Source organism: Electrona antarctica (genome assembly GCF_951216825.1).
Source record: "Electrona antarctica genome assembly, chromosome: 4".
Lineage (NCBI taxonomy): Eukaryota > Metazoa > Chordata > Actinopteri > Myctophiformes > Myctophidae > Electrona > Electrona antarctica.
Window position 1 is genome coordinate 16,134,232 of NC_136809.1, and position 20,302 is coordinate 16,154,533.

At 41.8% G+C, this 20,302-nt stretch overlaps 1 protein-coding gene across 1 annotated transcript; it reads right to left on the minus strand.

Annotated features, from left to right (window-relative positions):
- Nucleotides 1-6,405: 6,405 nt before the first annotated feature.
- tmx2b (thioredoxin-related transmembrane protein 2b) lies at nucleotides 6,406-16,209 on the minus strand. Its single transcript, XM_079500169.1, has 8 exons — nucleotides 15,837-16,209; nucleotides 14,126-14,186; nucleotides 12,682-12,795; nucleotides 11,996-12,072; nucleotides 9,340-9,446; nucleotides 9,091-9,156; nucleotides 8,179-8,308; nucleotides 6,406-7,968 (listed from the first exon to the last, which is right to left on the minus strand). The coding sequence occupies exons 1-8, from the start codon at nucleotides 16,023-16,025 to the stop codon at nucleotides 7,789-7,791; spliced, it is 924 nt and encodes a 307-aa protein (XP_079356295.1). The 5' UTR covers nucleotides 16,026-16,209; the 3' UTR covers nucleotides 6,406-7,788.
- Nucleotides 16,210-20,302: the final 4,093 nt, after the last annotated feature.

Here is a 20,302-nt window from a genome sequence, read left to right on the forward strand (position 1 = left end):
TGTGTGTGTGTGTGTGTGTGTGTGTGCTTAAGTATGTGTTTGAGAATTGATAATAAACTCAATTATCAGATGTCTTTTGTCACAACTCTTTATTCAAGTTTTTATATATCAATTAACCATTTCAATTACTTTATACCTTTATTTACTTTTCACCTACAGTATGACATGCCCAAAATGGGGATATCATTTTTAAATTATATTTAATAAAATGATCTGTTAAAGGTTATAACATATTTGTCCAGCTAAAATCATCATTTCCAGTAATCATGTATAACCTCTTTCAAACTGGCATCCATATTTTATATATTTTTATTTTCATATGAGACTAGCAGGTGACTACCGGTCACGAGGACGTCCCACATTAACATATGTGGTTGTACTCCAGAACGACGCAGGTGCGCAAAGCAAAGCACCAACAAGCTGGCCAGATGTATGGAGAACCGGGATGACTGGAAGCAACGATGGAGGGCTCGTCTGAGGACGACCTAGAGAGAGATCCATATTTTGGCCATGTTTTAGATCGGCTATTTTTCACAACGTGACAACGTGATGGAAATGAGGAGTTTGACATCTTGGCTGGGGTTCTGCAAGGGCACACCCTACCCCCCTTCCTCTTCGTCATAGTTCTGGACTATGTACTAAGGAAGGCCATCAATGGACGAGAGCACGATCTTGGCCTCACCATAACACCAAGGAGGTCAAGACGACACCCTACAGTAGTCATGGCAGACCTGGACTATGCTGACGACATCAGCCTGCTCTCCGACCACGTGGAACAGGAGCTCCTGCCTCCTGACCAGAGTGGAGTAGTAGCATACTCCTATTTTACCGCTGTTTTGGCGCTGTAGTGCCGAAATGATTTCGGCTCGTCAGAAATTTTCAGTAGCACCGAAGAGCCGACTTTAGGACGGTACCCCCCCCCCCCCCCCCCCCCCCGAACCTAAAATGACGTCACATTGTAGGCTCTACAGAGCCGAACCGACTTTTTTTCGGCTCTAAAATAGGAGTATGAATCGGCCCTTAGAGTGTGCCAAGGTTTGCCTCTGACTGAATACCAATTAAACTCAGGTTTCCCTGAAGTCACCTATAAAATCCCTTCGGAACATCCACCTCGGACAAGAACACGAGGCACTGCTCTGAAGGAAGTCAAGGACTTCGAAATACCTGGGCTCATGGGTCAACTCAACGGAGCAAGATCTTAAAGTGAGGAAGGCCTGGAGGCCCTTGAACGGAATGGCCAGCTTATGGAACTCCAACATCCCCTGTCAAATCAAACTGAGCTTCTTCTATGCAACGGTAGAGTCTGTTCTCCTATACAGCAGTGAATGCTGGACCCTGCAGAAGTCTCTGTCTAGATGGGTGCTACACTAGCCTGGCTAATAAGCCAGACCGAATCAGCCGTTGGCAAAAAAAAATTGCCACACGACAGTGTGATTTGAGTCTGGCAAGCCAGGCTAGTGTTACACCAGAATGTTGCATGCATACAAACAAGAATCTGTATGATGGAATGCCACGGGTCAGCCAGAAAATGGCAGCCAGGAGAATGAGACTAGGACACTGCCAAAGACACCGAGAGCTGCCAGCCAGCAAATTAGTGCTGTGGGAACTGGGGGGTTATGAACATAACCATGGTTATATAACAGAGAGCAAGACTGCTCACTTATGGGAGATTGCGCCTCCTGGCGTGATCACAGAACCATTATTGAGTGGTGTAAACCACTCCTACGACTGGCTTTGTTAGTTTACGTGTCTGTCTGTCTGTCTGTCTGTTCGTACCAAAAAATGAGCATGGTTGCTACGGTCACCCAGTTCACACGGGTGTGATTTCATTACGTCAGACATTACGTCAGACCACAGCTGATCAGTCTATTTAGACCTTACACCACTCAGTTCACACGGGTGTGATGTTTTATATGCTCACAGACAATTTATTGGCTAGGATTAAGGTGCGTGACCACTGTCCCCACCCCAGGGAGCCGGTATATCAACGCGAACACCGGTCAAGAGGACGTCCCACATTAAAAGGTGTTGGAAATGTAAGGGGGAAAATGGTACATTTTTACATGCTTTTTGGGAATGTCCTGTGGTTTTACCATTCTGGAAAGAGGTACTGTGGAAACTTGGAGAATGGCTGGGACTAACACTACCAGAACCAAGGTTCTGTCTCTTGTCTTGGGAGATAGGACGTTGTTTCCACAAGGGGTCACCAAGGCACAACGTGCATTAGTGACTGCAGGTCTTATCACTGCAGCTACCGTAAGTTAAATAACTCAGAAACTACAAATCATTTCAAAGTAAAACGTTCCAGCATTTGTCTTCACAGTAAGCTGAATTATAAAATGTGTGAATGGAGTTTCTAGGTGAAAGTGATTTTTTACGTGCCATAGAGCTGCCATTGAGCCCCATTATAAATTTCTCAAATTTGAAAGCACTATATTTCTAAAACTATGAAACATTTCAAAGATTTATTTTCAGGCAAATGTCCACCGTAAGATGAACCTAAATAGGTTTGAATGGGGTTTCTAGGTGTAAGTATGTAGGACTAGTAGCATGCCAAAGTTTGTGCTATTGCCATTGAGAATGCATTGGGCGTTTAAGTTAAATACGGGGAGGAAATATGACAGCAAACTGCCTGTCATATTTTCTCCCTATTCCAAAGCCCCCCCAGGTACATTATATATTGAAACTATTTTCAGCAATGGAGCACTTATTTTTTCAGTGGGTGGATCTTGTTGAGCTGGTCATTTTGAAAGTAGATCTCACGTCATTAAAGTGTGGGCACCCCTGTTCTAGCCCCTAGGATGACCTGAGGCCCACCACTTAAAAACCACATGCTACGGTGCCCAAATCTGAATTTAGGTGCTCAAATGAACTCAAACTGAAGCAATTCAGTAAAGGTCAACACTTCCTCCTGGGGTCATTTTAGGGGCTGGGACCTCCAGTAAAAGGCCTAAATACTCTCCAAGAGTTGGGGAATAACATATCAAGAGAGTGGAGTGGTAGGCCCTTGGATTGACCCAGGACCAGTGATTAAATGTACCCCACTGAAAAATAGCAGATCTACAAGCTCGTAGCGTGGCACTCGGTGCCGCACTACGAGCTTGTAGATCTGCCCAAAGTTGAAGGGCTTCAACCTTGGGTACTGGGTAGCTGAAGTTGAAGCTCTGCCCTTCAACTTTGGGCACTTTTACATGTAGGCTGACCCAAAGTTGAAACAGTTGCAAGGGGGACATCTTTGGGCATGGGGTCCTCATCGTTGGATATGTTGTTCCCACAACCATGAAGAGTATTTTACCCTTTACTGGAGGTCCTAGGCCCTAAAATGACCCCATGAGGAAGCGTTGACCTTTACGGAATTGCTTCAGTTTCAGTTCATTTGACCACCTAACTTCAGATTTGGGCATAATTACACCATTGCTTCAGTTTCAGTTCATTTGACAACCTTCTTTCAACTTTGGGCACTTTTACATGTAGGCTGACCCAACGTTGAAACAGTTGCCAGGGGGACATCTTTGGGCCTGGGGTCCTCATCATTGGATATGTTGTTCCCACAACCGAGAAGAGTATTTTACCCTTTACTGGAGGTCCTAGGCCCTAAAATGACCCCATGAGGAAGCGATGACCTTTACTGAATTGCTTCAGTTTCAGGTAATTTGACCACCTAACTTCAGATTTGGGCACCCTAACATGTGGTCTTTAAGTGGTGGGCCTGTGGTCATCTTAGTGGCTAGGAGGTCCAGTGGAAGGCCTACATACTCTCCCAAGATGGAGGAACAACATTTTACAATCTGGGTACCCTTATAGACCTTTGTATGGCTACAGTGCGACTGGTTCAATCCTACCCTAAATCTAGGCCTAAGACGTGACACCTCAAAGTGGGGTACATTGCATCCACTGGTCAATCCAAGGGCCTACCACTCCACTCTCTTGATATGTTCTTTCCCAACTCTTGGAGAGTATGTAGGCCTGGGAAAGGCCTACATTGTAGGACTAGTAGCATGCCAAAGTTTGTGCTATTGCCATTGAGAATGCATTGGGCGTTTAAGTTAAACAACTCAGAAACTACAAATCATTTCAAAGTAAAAAGTTCCAGCATTTGTCTTCACAGTAAGCTGAATTATAAAATGTGTGAATGGAGTTTCTAGGTGAAAGTGATTTTTTTACGTGCCATTGAGCCCCATTATACATTTATCAAATTTGAAAGCACTATATTTCTAAAACTATGAAACATTTCAAAGATTCCATTTCAGGCAAACATGTCCACTGTAAGATGAACCTAAATAGGTTTGAATGGGGTTTCTATACGTGTAAGTATGTACCGTAGGTTGATACTGAGAAACTGGAAGAGCTCAGCTACAGCAGAGATCACGGTGACTTATGTCCAAAACTGCATCTTTCGAATACTCGATTGCCAGTAGGAACAATGTCAAAGGAAAGTTCCATGAAATATGGGACTACTTTATATTAAAGGATGGTTGCATTAGCAATTTGTAATTGTAATACATTACAGATGATATCTGTTTTTTGTTTTTCTTTTGTGTAGTTTGTATGCTTATCTTACAATAATTATGCATACAAAATACACAAAAGAAAAAGACAAGAAAAAACTTCAATTAAAAAATCAGACCCGTCTGAAGTGAGTGGTGCTGTACTGTACAAGCCCTCCTCCCTGGCCTGTGTGTCTGTGTGTTAGGCTGTGCAACAGTTACACTTGGTGGTGAACAAACGCTATTTCCGTGCTCGGACACAGGGACCCAGGGACCCAGCCACACACAGCTGTCTATAGGAGTGGTTGCACCACTAAAAAAGAGGACGCCCCACTTTAACATGTGGATGTACTCCAGAAAGATGCAGGAGCGTAAGGTACCAACGAGCTGGCCAGATGTATGGAGTATAATGGCATTGTGCTGGTGTCCATAATATGATGGCACAAGTGCCTGAATAAACAAGTCAATGTATCAGGGTTGAGGATTCCACTGTCATGACATTCCTGGAAATATTTTGAAATTAGAAAAAACGGTTTTCCAGGCCAGGAATTCAAGGTTTGGAATTAATCAAATGTTTTGGAAAATGCTTGGATATACATTGTTTTTGGTTGAAATTAAAAACGTGTCCCAAAACATGTCTGTGGATCTACAAGATAACATGTTCCACCGTGACACTGGTAACAATGAATTTAATTCAATAGTAATATCAAATACGCACCGATAAGAGCAAATGAGAGAGTTGATGTGCACGTTGTTTTATTGCATGGAAGGAAAAAAAAAACAGATCAGACTTTCATTCATTTTCAGCAGGCTTGTTCATCCCCTTACATGAGCACCAATTAAAATCCTCAGTGCCAATTTATCCATTTGTAACTGAGAATGTACAAATGGACAGGTCCATTTGTACATTCTCAGAGTTACAGTAAATTAACCCTGGGGACTTAACTGTGTATACACACTGGGTTGCTCAATTCATACAACTCAAAAGTGATGCCAGAAGAATATGTACAGTAGACTGATGGCCTCCTGACAACAAAACAAAAGCGCAGAATGGTAAGTGAAGGGTCAATCAGTTAAACACAAGTACACAGAGTTAGTCATAAAATGCCCCTTCAGAGATACCACTTTACAGTGTTGATGACAAAAAACAGCAGAACCGATAGGCGATGATTCAGACAATTAGCCACGGCCAGGGCTAAATGGCCAGCAAAACGCATGATCCTGCACCATTCAGCTTTATCATAAAATAAATGAGAAATTCCAGTGCATGAGAATTACTGGTAACTTCGTGTTGTCTCCAAAACAAATACAAAAAATGGAATGGATTGTACCTATAACAAATAACTAGGATGTTCTTGTAGCCAACAATATTAAAAGGAAAATACAAAATACTGTAGCAGCATAAAACATTTGACCATATTTGAGCATGCATTTATAATATTTCAGACTGGTGGGTATTGTATGCTATATCTGGACCATCTGGATGGCCCTGTCCAGAATTTAGACTACTTTGAAGTAGTAGTAGTTTCTTAGCTTTCCATTACAGGTTTAAAACTACAGCAGGGTGCACTCTCAAAGTTAAATTAACCGTTTTTTTTTGCTGTAGAAATGTCTGATCACAGCCTGTTACAGTATGGACTGTAACAGTGAAATTTTCACTCCCATATTCTGCCTACTTTGCAGTTTTTAATGTGAGCCGTTAGGATGAAAAGAATCCTCAGTCTTAATTCAACAATCAAAAGTTTTAAATGGTGGACGGTAGACTATTCTGCTGACGTCGTTTGTTGAGACAAGAGAAAAACAAATAAAAGAATGGATTAATGCTAGAAATAAAAGGAATGTCAAAATAATTAAGCATGCTCATCTCGGCATGTCCTTAATTTACACTCCATCACGCCAGCACTGCAAGGTTTTGCGATTAAAAAAAACCCTCAAACATCTACTTTTATGTACATTTTAGAATTAAATGTTTATATTAAATTATATTAAAATCTTTAAAAATGCAATTTAGCAAATTAGATTAGGTATGTTAAAAAAAAAGAGAAGGAAAAAGTCCAAATTCTAAACGAAATTACAAAACATGTTCCCTTATGTCAATTTCACCGCATGGTTTCACTAAATCAGGATGTATTCAGTCAAACGCCATGTTTTAATGGGTTCAGAAATGGAAATGACAATGCCATGAACCCACACAAACTGCACATCTACACAACATATTTACAAGCCTTTGAATTGATCTAAATGTTGGATCCACTACATCCTCAAAGAAACACATGCTGCACAATCTCTAAAGGTCAATTTAGGCTTTGCGCGATAAGTGTCAAGTGATGGGTCGCATGATGAAAGTGACATCAAAACAACCAAAATGTGTCAAGGTAGGCCTTCTGAGGGTGTCGCAGATGCCTACATAAGATGTTGCATACTCTTAATTGTTTGAGAAGATTAAATAAGGGTTCGTTCTTATGGCGATGCTTTCGGAGAGTTGCAGTCTGAATGCTCTAAACGAAATGTTGAGACACGTGGTGCAACGCATCGTTTGACACTTGTCGCTCAAAGCATACCCTAACCATTAAGGACTTTACACGTGCGACTATATTCGTGCGGTTAATTTGCCTGAAACAAAATGTTTTCGCAAATATAAAGCGACAGTTTTTATTCAAAATGATGTCGGGTTTTCACCGCAAATGAAGGCATCAACCTGTATGAATTAAACTATATGAATATTTATGGGAAATTCTAGCGAGCAATTTCTGGACAGTTTATTTGTCGAGCCCCTGGTGTATAAAGACCTTTAAGCGTACACATGCTCACTGTTTCGCTTTCAAAATGGAACACCCCACTTTAACCACCTTCAACCTGGCGTCCATATTTGGGACAATAAGCGGAAATGTAAAAAGACAATTCAAAACAATTTCACAAAATCTACAAGCACACAAAAAGCTGCAGTGCGTTGTGAGCTTATAGATCTGCTATTTTTGTTATTTGTCATACAAGTAGCATATATAGTTATTCACACTTATGGTTCCTCTACTGCCAGACAGTCAGGGTGCATGGATTTGAAATGGAGAGCTTTAGTGTTATAGTCTGTAATCTGCTTCAGAGGGCTTTCCACCCTGCCGAAAACAAAAATAACATTCCTTTGAAAATATGAATCCCATGTCGGTGTAGAAACATTGTGGAGGACTCGGAGGAGTGAAGAAATGGACGCTTTAAAAAAACGAGAGCAAAAGAAAACAACGAGGAATAGAAGTTAGGATGAAACATTTCATCCCAAACAGCCGAGGCGTTCCGAGAGAGATCCTTATTTGTCCTTCTTTGATTCCAAATCCTCCACCTGGGTTGCCCCGCCTTCCTGCTCTGGCTCCTCCTCCTCGAGGACGGGCGGGAACTGCGATTGGATGGCCTTGTCGCCCTTGACCTTGTTGAGCTTCTTGGATTTCTGGTAGAGCTCGTTGAGGTTGAACTCTCTGATGATGTTCTCCTGTTGGGAAGGAAGGGAGAAGGTTTGTTCAAATAGAACAGTGGTTCCAAAACCCTTCATATAAAAATTAGACGTTAGCCCGGGACCCAAACTAGTGAAAATAGCAGATCTACAAGCTCACAATGCATCACAATGTGATCGCTGTGGTCAGGTGGCCATATCAATTTGGGGGTGCTTGAGAACCTATTTCCCCACACAGTGCACACACACCTCTGTAAAGCCCCAGGACACTGCTCTGCCCTTCTTGTCCACCTGGGGGCGCCTCATCACCTCCTTCCCTCCCTGAAAAAGCACCAAGGAAGGCAGCTGCTTGGACAGAGGGGAGGTTGACACTCTGTACCTGGAGAAAGAAAGACAGAGGCCGGGATGAAATAAGGGAATTTACGGTAATATATATATATATTTTTTTTAATTCTGTTTATTGGTAAGCACACTCATTCATACAATTGTACAGAACTGGGAGGAGAGTGAACATAAACAAATTAACTTTTGTTTTTCTTACTCCATACATACACTCTCCCCATTCAGTGTTCCATTTCAGTTTTTTTCTTTTTTCACAGTAAATGTGCCATTTTTTCCCCCCATTTTTCTATGTGCATGTATATACATACTACATACCGTATGTAACCCCCCCTCCCCCCTCCCGCACCAGGGTAAGTGTCCAAGTGAACGCAACGTCTGTACAATATACATAAAATGACAGTCTGTGTGATGACAATTGTATGAGAGTATACATACAAAGACAGAAATAGAACCTGTTGATATAGACATAGTGATGTTGGTAATAATACTGTAATAGTGTTGATCACTGTAGTATGCATGAAAGGTCCCTGATTACATCGGTTTCATGGATGTAAGATATTAATAATGGTAGAGAATAAGAAACAAAATAAAAAATAGAGATAAAAATAAAAAATAGGCATGGTCAGGCCTCCGAGAGAGTCAGTAGATGTTTCCTCTACTGATTTTATTTCTTCCGTTTTCTACTCCCCCCCCCCCCCTAGACTATTTACGGTAATATTTTCTACCACCATCTTTCCTCTGGGATGATGAGCTGGGAAGAGATCATGTTTATATGACATGAACATTCATCTATTTACTGAAAGACAAGAAAATACTTACTTTTTGGCCACATCTCCATATCGTCCAATATCCACCTTTCCAAACTTGAGGCCGCCACAATTATACCTGAAATGTTGAGTGAGTATATATAAATGACTTGATGACCGTCCTAGACTAGAAAACATGGCATCTCTATAATCATTTGGCAGACGCTGATCGCATTGGGCAAAAAAAGAAAGAAAAATGTTTGAAATAAATATTGTCACAGTCACAAATTATTTCCGTTAAGCAACTAATTACTAATCTTACTTTAGGGAGAGATCAGCATAGACTGATGCAAAGGACTGGCAGTCTGGAGACCAGTTGGCGAAGAACTCCACGATCCACGTCACTCGACTGTCTTTCTCCAACTCGTCCTGAATGTACAGACACAGGTGAGAACATTGTTAGGATCATGGCGATTATTTTGGAGTTTGGACATGCAGACAAGTTGAGGGGCATTGGCGCAAGCAGGCGCAGCACCGTGAAATTGACACAAAATAAAATCTCACGACTGAAAATGTTTGTATGACCAAGTCCTAAATATGCACTGATTCCTAAACAATTAAAACAATATCTAAAACGATGTAATATTGTCCCTGCTGTAAACCAGATGAAAGAAATTAACCGTTGCTTTTTTATGAAATATCCGAGCACGACTATTAAAGATGTTATAGAAGATGCTTCGGAACGTATTGATAGTTTAACCACATCAAATGCTCTAAAATAATAACCGACAATAGACGATCTACAAGGTCTCAATGCGTCGCAGGCGTCTATTTTCGCTGCACAACATGCCTCCAAAGACGACATGATGGCTTCTATGGAATCAAAAAGACTGCATCAACATTCCGTTTTTCTTTTTAGGTGTACGCATAGGCAATATTCCAGTCTTTACCCCTTTTTCTCCCAATTTAGTCATTGTGCCATTTCATCTTCCCTGCACATTTGTCTGTGTTGCCAGTGCCATCGCTGTCCAAACCCCACCTCCGGAACACGGCCTACAGGATTTGCAGGTTGTGCAGGATCACTCCTGATCACTCCAGCACAACACTAACGACACACCATGCTTTAACTACAATACGACATAAGACACAGTTTGACAAAAGCGTATTGTAACCCAGGTCATGGAAACTGGTTACTAATGCAGAAATGGAGCAAGTGAACACTGCACAATATCCATCACACACTACTATACCTCACAGTGTAGTTGGACTGTCATTGACTCACGCACATACACACCGGTGTGGTTTACATTGGGTTTATTGACTGTGAATTGATTTGATTTGAAGGCCATTGTAATTTCATCTGTATTGGAATTAAGAGTTTATGGATCCATAGTTCATTAATATTCATACCATACAGTTAAAAACATATTTACAATTAATTATTTTATTGCCATCTACGCTTATAAACGTAGCTAGGCTATTGGGACCTATTCATGCCAGCTACGCGTATAAGCGTAGACAACCGTTTAATCGCTGTCCGTCTGTTTACCTTTTAGCATTGCTCCGGGTAGTATAGACCACCTCCGCAATTTTTAAATCCAGCTCTGTTGAGCCTCCATTATAACCCGATTTTCAGAGAGCCGTATCTCCAAAGGTTCGAGAGCTGTCCATGGTGTGCAGCCGCACACCCGACGATCGGCTAACTAACTGGCTAATGCCAGTGGTGTTGTTCCCCTTCCGGAGGCCCCCACCTTCCTGTTTAACCCGGAAGGACAACAAGCTCCGTATAGTGGGCCTGGACATATGCTGCAGTAACAGCATGCTAACACTAGGGGCAGTAAAGGAGTTAAAAAGATATCTACAGTTAAAAGCAGTGGTGTCATGCTCGTAGAACGCAGTACCATGCTGTGGTACCAGTATGTTTTTGACGTGCACGCGCAGGGACGGAACGGTGCATGTGCGTGCTAGAATGCGTCCCCCTAGATTGAAGACGCACCTAAGCTCGCGTCACCAGACTTTCCAAGACACACCAAGTACCCAGTGGTCTAGGTTTACTGGCGCCCCCCCCCCCCCCCCGCTGTTCTGCACACAAGAAGAATGCCTCCTCCTCCATCAAAGAACAGATTAATTCGTCCAAAGCAAACTTTTTAGTTTCGCAGTGCAGTAAAGATGTTTATCTGACTATTTTAAGTCTACTTTTGTGTAAAACTCTCACACACTATTCAACAATAGGCTTAGGCTATATCAGCTGTTCTGTGTGCATGCCATGATGCACACATACATGCGCGTGCACGCACGTGCACGTGACATCATTAAAACGCTGCGGTACCAGTAATAAAAACACCATGACACCACTGGTTAAAAGGATACTAACTAAAAAGATACTTACCAGGGTGCACTCGATGATAAAAACCTGACGATAAAAAGGTAGATTAAAACCCATAGGTTCAAACCCATAGGACCTGTAGCCTAAATGAAAGGGTATTTCACCCAAAATATTTAAAGGGTTTAATTTGAGAGATCATAGTGATCTAATCACTGACGCCAAGAGGTGACTACAAGTTACACTGTTTGAGCTCATTGTTATTGTTTACTGGTGTGTGTGTGTGTGTGTGTGTGTGTGTTATCATTCAATGTATTTACTATTTTTCTAAACAAGCCGGCCCTTTCTTTATTACATGCTACATAATGGTGTGGTCTCATAATCATTACTCTTTTATGCTCCCAGAGCCGAACCTTACTGAACTAGTCCAGATTTAATACCTTGGTGGTATTTTTATTTAATCCATTATACACAGGTATTGCCGGTACACGTGTTACAGTATCCACAAGATAAGGAAAAGCAACAAAAAAAGACCACAGAATATATATTTTCCCAGTGGATAAACAATAGCTTTGAAGAGACCTTCTCTTCATCAACCAGTGCAGAGCTTTTGTAAATGAGATGGATCAGTGCATGCTTTAGCGTTTCTACTCACATCGATGGTTTTATCACTGAAGTACTTGATGTATTCTGGTCCCATGTAGAGAGGAGGCTTACACACCATCAGAAACACTGCAACAACACAAACCATTCATTCAACAGTGTAGTATTAGTAGTATATCTGAGGCCTGTGTGCACGAGAGACCCACACCGTATCACAGTCACTGCATACAGGCTATATAATATACTAGTGCTGTAGTGATATATAGTTAAAATAAGGATTAAATATATCTATATTCCAACAGCAATCACAAACCCCTACACAAATGTATTATATATACATAAATCTTCGTGTTTAAGCACAAAATAAATTTTGAGAACACAACTTTTCTGCGCAAAGTGTGCACGCTGTGCGGCCCCCCCATACAAAATCATTCGACAGTTGTGGCCCCCGAATCTACGTAGTTGAGACAAAATTGGAACTGGAATGCAATGCAATTGAAATTGATAATTAACTTTGTGGGGTTCTCTCTCCTGATTGGATCAAATTGGTAACCTGACCTGAACATTTATTTTCTGTTTGCTAAGGACCTGGATAGACGGGTGTCTAACTAATGAGTTAGTTTCCATCATCATCATCAATATAATATTAAAACAGTAAACATTTGCTCTGTCAGATTTAAGTCGACACCGTCTACATACTTATAAAAACACACATGACACAAACGGTAAAGTACTGACCTATGCAGAGGGTCAGGTAGAGCAGACCCATCCTGATGTCCAGTCTGAAGAACAGGATCACGTTGGCCACCTTACTGAACAGAATGATGTTGCCCACATGCTGCTCCACCGTGACTGACACACACACACACACACACACACACACACACACACACACACACACACACACACACACACACACACACACACACACACACACACACACACACACACACACACACACACACACACACACACACACACACACACACACACACACACACACACACACACACACACACACACACACAGCTATAAAGCTACAATCCATTGGCTTATTTAATGAATAAAACAAGTATATGAATAGCTGAATGAGTATAGAGGCTATCTGGGAATCAGAAGGTCCTACTGTATATATAGTGTCCCAGAGTAAGACACTTAATTCCAATGCTCCTAATATGCAGAGGACACGTTTCCTCCTTTATGTGAACATACTGTGGATATACTCCACACTAGCTCTGGTCCATAGCCTTCTACTGCTTCTACGATTCTGCCCTGCAGTATAAGGCTATGGGACTTTCGGTTTTAAATCTCAAATCGAAATCAGACCAGCCTCTCCTCTTTAGTGGAAATCTCACGAACGTTTGACCTACTCACCAATACAAAGACGGGTTGTGTCAATAGAAAGCCTACTTTCCTTAGTGGACGCACTCTGAGCCCCCCACCACACGTATAAACGGTACTTTTTGGCCAAAAAGGGATTTTGCTTCCACCGGGAAAAAAATACTTTTAGTTACTCCAATGCGCCCTCTACCGATATTGCCCAGAGAACTGCCTCATAGAGAATATTTTTCCTCCGGTGAAAAAAAATCCCTTTCTGGCCAAAAAGTACTGTTTATACGTGTGGTGGTATATACACACTATATATACATATATTTGTACGGCGTGCTGCTGTTAAGTGATGTAGTTAGTGTCTGAGGTACTCAAGAGTACACACATTTTGAGCAGACTCTGATGTGTTTCACCTCTATTCTTATTATTCATGTAGTCTCGTTAGGTAGGCAGAGATCATCGATCTCTGCCTACCGATAAGTCTGGCAGACATCAAACAAGTAGTTGCTGAAACTGTGTCGAGAACAGCTTCAAAACAAACCTACGCACACTTCTCTTTGGAAACCAAACCAATCACATCACTATCCCTGTGTCTTTTCTCTTGGTTTACTTTTCACCCAGTTGTAGCATCAAAAGTGGAGATCGTCATCAGTCTCTCTAGCTGAGTGAAACGTTTAATCGACTGACATGTGAGTCCATTATGTAACTGCAATGCGTCAGAGCTTATACAAAATAATACTTTCTCCCACCCGGTTGTGATGTGGCAAATAAAGCAAAGCTGAAGTGAAGTTGAAGCTACTGTAGGTGAACAGCTGTAGGCGTGTAGGAATTAAATGTGACATTGTGTACTCACTGGCTCGCCTGTTCTTCATCATGACGATGGCACTCAGAAACATCAGGATCTCCACCTCTCTCTGGAAGACAATAGGAGAGATTGTTATCAGCGTTTCTTCATCTGTACTACACACATACCCCTCCCTCCAGACCCTGACATACGTTAACTCATCGCAGGTGCTGTTTGCGGTGTCAACAGCAAACGGCACCTCTCCTTTCAGATAGTGGCTCTCAAACGGAGCCTCAAGGGCTCCCAATATCGCTCTGAAAGGGCATCTACGGACGGCTGCAATTCGAAACTGGCCCCCGTAAATAAAGTCTGAGTCCTGTTATTGTAATGTAATTCTATGCCAAATCTAATAATATATTTTGATGGGGGTCCCTGGCACAAAATCTTTTCAACTGGTGACATTTCATGCCCCTTGACATTAAAATGATTGAGAAGCACCTGACAATGTGTCCTCTCCTCCATTTCTTTGTGACAAGAAAAGTACCACAACCGTCATGGAAGGTCCACGGCTGGAACATAAGTCACACTAACGTCTTAAGAGTTACAGGTCCATTTGTACACAGTACTCCGAGTTAAATTAAAACCAGGCTTTTTACAGTATGAATATGCATCTCCCCTCCAATATAATGCATCATGGGTCCATTAGTTCTGCTAAATGTTATATCGGTCTCAGAAAGTGCTTCCCAGGCCTCCACTATAATGCAGACAGTCCTTAGGTCTGTCATTATATTGTATAATATAATGGTCAGAATGTGTCCCCCCTCAAATATGATAGGTCTACAGCCTGTAGACTGACCTGACATGTACCGATAGGCCTATCATAATGTGTCCTCCTCTCATGAGTGCATAATGTAAACATTGTTTTACAGTTTTTCAGACAAAATATCTTAAAACAATAGGCCTACTACACATGTTGAATCTAATCTACCTGGTTAAAAACCATGGGTACTGAACATACATTCCTGACATGGACACAACATTTGGCAAACTAATAGGCCCAATTAGGGACTCTTCTGACCTTGTACACACTACACACACCACCATATCCTGTCATTGTCCTGATATATCATCATCATAGCAAAAGATCTATACCAGCTTAACCTACCACATAGTAATCTTGTAGATCTGATATGATGGATGCCACCAGTCAGTGATGCCATCATAAGAGTGGTTTTCAACCAGTGGTCCGGGGACCACCAGTGGTCCTTGAGGGGGTCCAGGTGGCCCCCAGCTAAATGATGGAGTTGGTATACCAAATGGAACTTTATCTTTAACTCGTCTTGAGTGTATATATATTTTACGCTCTCTTGGGTTAAATATTGTTAAACATGTGTACTAGTAGTATGTATGTTCCACATATGGGGCTAGTGTGCTACTTAATTTACAAGAATTCTACACAATTAGAGAATGTAGAATTGGTATGCTATCTACTATGGTATACCAACATCAATACTAATACAGCATGAAATTGTGGACAAAATCTTATCCAACGACAACACAATATTCTAAGTTTTGGGTCTGAGAGGCTAAATCTCATCAAATGGTGGACCGTGGCTCAAATGCCGAACAAATAATGGACCTTGACATGAAAAGGGTTGAAAACAGATCTCTTTGATGGGTGCCACCCATAGAGTATATAAAAGGAGCGTGCCACCGTGCCACTGCCACCCATTGTCTACTGCTCTTCCATCTTTCGGATCACAGCATCACACACACTTACCCAGTCAAAGTCGCAAGAGTTGCCGTCCTCTCTCGAGGTGTCCAGGCGGTCACAGACGCCGGGTGTTTTGCGGACGGCCAGGAAGGCGACGGACATGAAGAGAGAGGCCACATAGTAGGGCTTCAGCAGCCACTTGTACACCTGCGGCAGATGATAGAGGAACGCCAACAGGGGCGTCAGCAGCGCCATGGTGGTTCTGGTTCTTACGAAACCTTCTAATATATATTAGACTAAAATAACTGGAATGATAATGCTAACGCTAAGGCTAAACTGTGTGTCTATTGTGTTGTGTGTGTGCTGCTGCTTTCTCTATGGTGACTGAGCTGAGAATTAAAACACCCCGGAAGGAAGTGGCGGAGGTCACCGAGGACGAAGTGCTGAAGATCGGCGCAGATTGGCTCCTTGGGAGACTCGGTCGGTGCGCATTGGTTGACAGGTTTGGTTTCTATTTGCTGTTCCGTGCTCATATCCGGCCTAGAGACCGCCTACTGTATCTGGTGGTTTTATCTTAGAGTATATATATTTTGTGCTTGCACACTGACTGTTTCCGCATCCGCTCTCGACCGGATATGCACGTTGTAAAGCGAGTTGATGTCCAGTCTAGTCCTATGAGTCTAGCAGGCATCGCCAGACGGTCCAGAATGGGACCAATGGTCCGGACCATACACGCGTAGCCCACAGCCAGAGTCCAGCAGTGGTGGAAAAAGTACTAAAGGGTTTTTACAAAAGTATACTTCATCAGTTCACTTTTAAAAGTATCAATACTGCAATGTAGAAATAAATACTCTGTTACAAGTAAAAGTAGGCTACTCATTATGCAGACTGTCCCATTTCATGTTTACACCACACACACACACACACACACACATGATCAATCATTTTATTTTTCTATTTTCTATGTACCGAGAGATCACTCGATACAGCTATAGTGCAGGAATATACACAATGATAATTAGTATGTATGGGTGCGTTCCATTTGATATCCTTCTATCACAGAAGCGCACGAATCTTAATTGCACATTTGTACTGTGTGTGTGTGTGTGTGTGTGTGTGTGTGTGTGTGTGTGTGTGTGTGTGTGCGCGCGCGCGTGTGCGCGCGTGTGCATGCGTGCGCGAGCGTGTGTGTGTGTGTGGCCCTTCATATAATCTAAGGTGTGGCCAAGCTACACCAGGCTTTTCAGTGCGCGTTTACGCGAATACGCACACACGCGCACGCGCGAATTTAGGTCCAGTCCTATTTTAAGTGCGCGTACGCGGGGTTCGCGTTTGGTAAACGCGCACAAAACGTGCGTGAAAAGCCTGGTGTATCCCGGCCGTCAGTCTCTCTATCTCTGTGGGGAGGGGAGTGGTGCACAAAAGTGCTGCTGCACAGAGGCGAGTCAGGCGACGTGGGAGAGAGAGTGGACACTCGACGGAAGCTGGAAGTATCATGGAAGATTATTGTGAGTGCTGCTACAAATATCGAGGAGCACTGAGCACATCTCCGATGTAGTGAGTGAGTTCAGTGTTCATATAATGTTGTTTTGAATGCTGTAGTTAAACATATATTGGAGCTTTTGGGAATTGGGGATGGTTTTCTGAATTTGTGTGTGTGTGTCTGTGTCTATCTGCATCACCATGCATGCGCTCTCTCTCACTGCACAATATCAAGCAGCGCTATTGCTGAATTTGCCGATAGGTCAGGATAGCTGTTAATTTTAAGCAAAGATTAATGTACTCCTTTGGCTATAGCGAGGCGAGGGAAATGCCATCTCATTTAGTCATTTCACTCACTCACTCGCACATCATGGTTTTGCTATAAAGTGTGAGGCACGTCCCCCTGCTGGGATATGCAACAGCATTGCAGGGGAGGTGTGAAGTGTTGATTTAACTTTACAACATTACCAGATGGGCAAAGTAGGCCTTGGCTTAAGTGGTCCATTCCTAATATTTGGATTCCTAGTGGGGTTGTATAGTTGAGTGAAAGTTAAAAATATGAAATAATAATAAAAAATAAAAAAAAATACTCAAACTGCAAGTGCAATACTCTGTATTTAGTTAATATCCACCACTAAAGATTACAAATGGCCAATTTAATAGTTTCCATTTTATTGCCAACCCTCTTGCCAAGGACAATAGTGGTATTAAGGTAAAAACATCTCTATTTGTGTGGTTAGTACTTTGGTCATTATGTTAATTATGTTGAAATTCACAAATATATACATACACATGAAAGTACATTTCTTTGGCGCAAGGTGTGGCAAGGTCACTTGAAAACATCAATGGCCAGTATACAATCATTTCTGACATAGGAATTTAGATTTACATGGCAAACATAATCATCATTTAAACGTCTTTAAAAATAATTCTCCAAGAAAGACACGTATGCAAACATTCATTGGTGGCCAAAGCATATGGTAAATAACACAACAAGCAGTAAATTACTTTGTTTTACATCTCCATTTTTAAATATGCCTTTCAAGGTAAACTCTAGAAGTGTGCATACATGTACATCACAGTCTACGGTTCTGTAGGCTTCACTCTGGCATATGTGCCATTCAGCACCATGGATAGCGTCGTGCTCAGAGAGCAGAAGAGAGAGAAAAATAATTATTTTATTTAGGTACTTTGTGAAAAAAACTAAAACATAATAATAATAATATTGACATGGGAGCCAAGGTCTAATTGCTATAACAAGTGCACGTGGTTAATAGTCTTCTAAATAACATTAAAAAAAGAAAAGCCAATGGTCTGTGAAAAAGTAGGCTACTAGTAGTATAGTGTCAATTTCCAGGCAATACTTCGAATACTTTGAAAACTAGTGTTGTGTTGCAAATACTTTGAACACTGATGGTGGCGGTCACGGTCAATTTGTCCCTCCGACTGTGTGTAAATTAATTATCCCCGCCATGCCGGGAACGGCCTATGGCATGGGATTATGTTGGTGCTCCTGTGAGTCCGTCTGTCCGTCCGTCAGTCTGTAAACAGCTAATCACGGTCACTACTGGCCTAACCAAAGTTTGGGTTTCAATATATTTTTCAGTTAAATGCCAGGACTAGTCTCTGAAGAGTTGTAATAATTGCAAGGCACTGGGGGTTGCTGGAAGCTTGAGATCAGATCAGAAAAGAGTGTATAAGATCAATACCATGGCTTTCAGGGAGCTTACTTTTTGCATGCCTCAGTACAAGCGGCTGGTAATGAAACGTCCTTGATGTGTATGTACTGCTGCGTGTCAGCACATGTGTACATGACAAAAAACAAACATTACCTGTACGACATAGTCAAATACAATAGAATACAATCAGCACAATTTCAGCACAAATAAGAAAGAAACAGAAACGTCTACAGGTATATTAAACACAACACAGTCAATCAAAGATAAGAACAGGCTGCCTATATACAATAGAGGTGTGCATTGGCACTGCCCTCATGATTCAATTCGATTGCGATTAATCAGGTAACGATTAGATTAGATTCTACGATACAATGCGTCTCGGTGCATCACACTTTTCTATATTACTCACTGCACAACATGGCAAATTTCTGTATCGATGCAGAATCGTGCATGGCCGAATCGTGATGCATTGCTGAATTGATTATTTTTGACACCACTACTATACTAAATCCAAATTACCCTGGTTAAACTTACAACATACGATCATGTTATATACACTATACCAGGGGTTTTCAACCCTTTTTATATCAAGTACCACCATAATAACTGATGTTAAAATACAGGAGTGTAGACCTGCCCCATCCTATTCAGCTATCAACACAGAAGGAAAATGTAAATCATTCTTTGAATTGTTTTGTTTTTGTTCCATTCCTAAGCCAATTTTGCTGCTGCTCTGACGAAACTCTGTCTAATCAGCACATCTGATAATATTTCTAACGTAATTAATCCGTCCTCAAATCTTCTATTAACGGCTATAGTGCCGTCATGCTCATTTCAGCACGTCTGGAGAGCCTATTTCAACCAATTGTTTGGTCAGAAGAACTACCTGTATTAATATAAACATTTCATTCCACTTTTGTCTTTTTTCTTCTTTTTTGAGCGACTCCTCTGCGTACCACCAGAGGGGGGCTCAAGTACCACTCAAGTACCAGTGGTTGGGAACCTCTGCACTATACAGTCAATTTACAGCTACAGAAAATGATATGCACAAAAACAATGAGCAGTGTTGAGGAGCCGTGACTCCCACGTGGTTCCCACTCTGCACATCATATAGATGATTCACTGTCATACTTGATCAAAAAAACATCTCCATCTCTTGAAACTCATTATGCAACAATTGGCCTACATTCAACACTGACTGACTCTCTGTCTGTCTCTGGCTGTGTTTCTCTCACTCTCTCTCACACTCTCTCTGTCTCTCTCTCTCTCTCTCTGTCTGTCTCTGTCTGTTTCTCCCTCTCTTCTCCAGGAGGTCGATGATGACATCAACAAGACGTTGTCTGGCATTTCCCGCTTCCTAGACATATTGCC

What these genes read in the sequence shown, in the direction of transcription:
- tmx2b (XM_079500169.1), bottom strand. Translation starts at nt 16,025, where the DNA reads ATGGCGCTGCTGACGCCCCTGTTGGCGTTCCTCTATCATCTGCCGCAG. An exon ending in TCAGTGATAAAACCATCGAT is followed by an intron (nt 9,447 to 11,995) that starts GTGAGTAGAAAC and finishes CTGTACATTCAG; the next exon opens with GACGAGTTGGAGAAAGACAG. An exon ending in TATGGAGATGTGGCCAAAAA is followed by an intron (nt 8,309 to 9,090) that starts GTAAGTATTTTC and finishes TTCTTTCTCCAG; the next exon opens with GTACAGAGTGTCAACCTCCC.